Genomic DNA, 3,572 nt, shown 5'->3' on the forward strand with positions numbered 1-3,572 from the left:
TATCATTAAAATTATAATAAAAAATATTTTTTAAAAATAGTAAACCTATTCATAGTTACACAATTTGATTTATGTAAGATGTTCATATTTTTATATTTTCAATCCCATGAGATCAAACGTTTTAATTAAAATTTAATGATGTGTATTTATTATAATAAATGAATTATTATAAATAAACAATATAATAATTCACTGAAAAGTAGATAATGATATTCTGGAATGTCAGGAGTTGGAATGAGTTCTGCGCAACACTGCTCTGTTGTGTACCTTTGGAATGTAGTGTACAATAAACAACTAACTTTATTTAAAAATACATGAAACAATGTAGAAAAATATAATGTTTATGTACGTATCAATAAAAAGTCCACAGTGTAATATTTTCATGAACAAGGGGACTTTTTTTCTATATAAATGAATAAGACATAATTTCTTTGTTTTCTTAAACAATCACTATTCAAATTCCGCTATGATTATCATCATAAACACACCGACAAGTAGAGCAAATATTTCTTTGACCGACTGCCAGAATTTGGTGTCAGACAGGAGTTCCGGAAGCACAGATACAGTTGCAATATAAATAAACCCTCCAGCAGTTAACGGTAAAATCCATGCAGATGCAGCCTCGTCTTAAAACAGAGAAATCATTACACATTGATGGAAAAAATAAATAAACAAGTAAAGTCCTAACTTACCATATCCGTCTGCAAGAAGAGACACAACAGTCCCTGAAAATGCGCCCAATGCAGTGAGCAGTTGTAAATACATAGCCTAAAACCAGATATTATAATTATTATTAATTACAATAAGGGCTAAATGATCTAGGCAGATGCATAGTTTAATAATCCTATCCTTATGACTCTTAAATTTCATCATCTTCAGTGGCCAACTACTGTGAATAAGCAGACTATGATTAATCGGAGACAAGCAAATTTCACGATGCACACATATGTTTGTGTATTTTTTTTCTGTTCATACAGTTTATGTCATTCACACATAAAGAGTCTTGTTTAGGAATATTATTTATTAATTATTATTTTCAATCTTTATCAAACTGCAATAGATTGTAATTGTATATAATCAAATCATCGTAGCTGTAAAATTTCCTATTAAAACATATAAAATTATTAAACAGACCATGACTTCATGGCAGAGATTAGAGATTCGTGATAGTCTTTTGACTTTAACTCAAAAACTTAATTCTTCAGCTTTTCATAAAAACTGCCATCAAAATACCAAATCAATGGCTCATACTGTTTTTGTTTTTAAGAATAAATCCAGGGCTTGGAAATGAAGAAGGGCCAATTCCACAATAAAATTTTAGTTCACAGTGCAATACATTTTTTTTAAAAATATTTATCACTATAGAATTTCACTCTGTTTATAACAGTCGAGGAGAAATTGACCCATATATACCATCAGATTTGATACCATTCCATTTCCAATTATATGGCCTGTTTACCTTCTTTCTGCTACATCCAGATTTGATTAAAATGGCAAAATCTCCAATTTCGTGGGGTACTTCGTGGAATAAAATTGTGAGAGTTGTGACATAGCCGACATTTTTTCCAGCGAGGAAAGAAGCACCAATGGCCAAGCCATCCGTAAAGTTGTGCGTCATGTCAGCAACCAAATTAAGATATCCAGCGATTTGGAATTCTCCTACAAACAATTTAAAAATAATTATATCTTACAATGATGGTACACTTAGTATTATAATACAATATCTGCACCCTAGGAGCAAAACAGGATACGTCAAATGTTGAAGAAACGAGAAAAGCACATATTGCAGTGTCTTTAGGCCTTAACAGACTATGTATAATCAATAAAGTCTAGAAAAAAAAATTCACATAAAACAGAAGGATTACAAATTCACATAAAAAGTGATTACAGAAATTGAATTTGGAATTTGAAAAGTCTAAACATTAAAATCCCAATCATGAAAAATTGTGTTTTTGAATTTATCCATTTTTACACCAACGGTACAGATATAGCATATATTTTTACATTTTTTATCCGAGTATTTCAAAAATTGATTTATTTGTTTTCTAGTTTGTTTTTGATAAACCAGTCCTTCTTGGTCAGCCACATTTTCAGCATTTAAAATTTTATGAAAAATGGTCAAATGTGCTCCATGGAAAATAACACAGACAAACCAATGAAACTAGAAAAAGACCAAAACTTGTCTGACACAACACCAGCTGGAATAGTCAGACCAGGAAGATCAGTGTTGACCACAAATGTAAAATATAAACTTGTATTTACATAAGTTTAAAGTAGTGTACAAAATCAAGTTTTTAAAAAACATAGAATCTTACAAAAAGTCACAGGTTCATTACATAAGGTCAACCCAATATTTAATTGTCAATCAGGTAATTAATATATAAATACACTTTTGAAATAAAGACTAACCCTTTTTACTATCGCTGCTTGAATGCTCATTGACCTCATTATCTTTGCTGTGTTTCTTTTCTTCTTTCTTTTCATCACCGGAAGGAACTGAGTGAGAATGTGAATGTGAATGACCACCGCTGTTAAGAAGGCGGACAGCTTTCTCAACAAAAAGAAATAAAAGAATGCCAACTAGAACCCACATTCCAACTTTATTATCATGTCCACCACCCTCGCCTCCATGGGAATGTCCATGCCCATGCCCGTGACTGTGCCCATGCCCGTGGTCGTGACCATGAACCGCACCATGGCTATCATGGCCCTGGCCCATAAGCGCATGTGGTATAAGGTGAAGAAAAGCATCACCGAGCAGGCCTCCAGACGCAAAGCTGAGCACAATCTTAAGTAACGGTTCCCTCTCTCGGCTGTCATCTAACGGGACGAAGAACAAAATGAAGAACGGAGCCACGCTGATAAGCAACGTAGCACCGAGGGCCTGCGTCCACAGATCCGTCCTGTCCGATTCTTTCATCTGCTCTTTCACACTTTCATGCCTCTTTGGTTCATTCGCATGTGCCGAATACTTATAATGCGGCGCTTCTTCCGTATGCGAATGACTATGCTCATGCCCTCCGCACAATAACGGTAGATTGAAAAATACTATAAACACTATAGATAATATTGAAAAATAATAAATAACGGTTGATAGCTGTCTACTCAAGTTTGTCCTAGTGATGATCTTCTTATCAGACATTTTTAATATTTATCACTATAGAATTTCACTCCGTTTTTAACAGTCGAGGAGAACTTGACTCATTTATACCATCAGATTTGTGATAAACTGGCGTCAACTTTCAAAACAAATAGCAAATCTGTAATTAATGTAGTATGACGTGGATAAAATAACTTCTTAACTATAGGGGTAAACAAGTTAATGGACCAGTATCATCAATAAGGTTACCGGCCGGGTATACGTACTGACGACCTTGCTCAAGTGAGAGTGACTCCAACTGAAAGTTACATCACGGAAGGATAAAAAGTGATAGAAATATATCATTCTGTATAAAACTAGTCCCCTATTCACATTTGGCAGGAGGTACTGGTACTCTAATGTTAAAGCAAAAATATTTTGGTTTTCTTTGGTAATTTTTTTTATATACACTGCTCCTCCTAGTTCCCCCTTT

At 33.7% G+C, this 3,572-nt stretch overlaps 1 protein-coding gene across 1 annotated transcript; it reads right to left on the reverse strand.

The window, feature by feature from the left end:
- Positions 1 to 257: 257 nt before the first annotated feature.
- On the reverse strand, positions 258 to 3,350 carry LOC106665748 (protein catecholamines up). The gene is made up of 4 exons (XM_014392439.2): positions 2,410 to 3,350; positions 1,460 to 1,659; positions 693 to 768; positions 258 to 626 (listed from the first exon to the last, which is right to left on the reverse strand). The coding sequence occupies exons 1-4, from the start codon at positions 3,140 to 3,142 to the stop codon at positions 451 to 453; spliced, it is 1,185 nt and encodes a 394-aa protein (XP_014247925.1). The 5' UTR covers positions 3,143 to 3,350; the 3' UTR covers positions 258 to 450.
- Positions 3,351 to 3,572: the final 222 nt, after the last annotated feature.

This window comes from Cimex lectularius, unplaced genomic scaffold (assembly GCF_000648675.2).
Source record: "Cimex lectularius strain Harlan isolate CLEC.00 unplaced genomic scaffold, Clec_2.1 scaffold83, whole genome shotgun sequence".
In the NCBI taxonomy this organism is placed as follows: Eukaryota; Metazoa; Arthropoda; class Insecta; order Hemiptera; family Cimicidae; genus Cimex; species Cimex lectularius.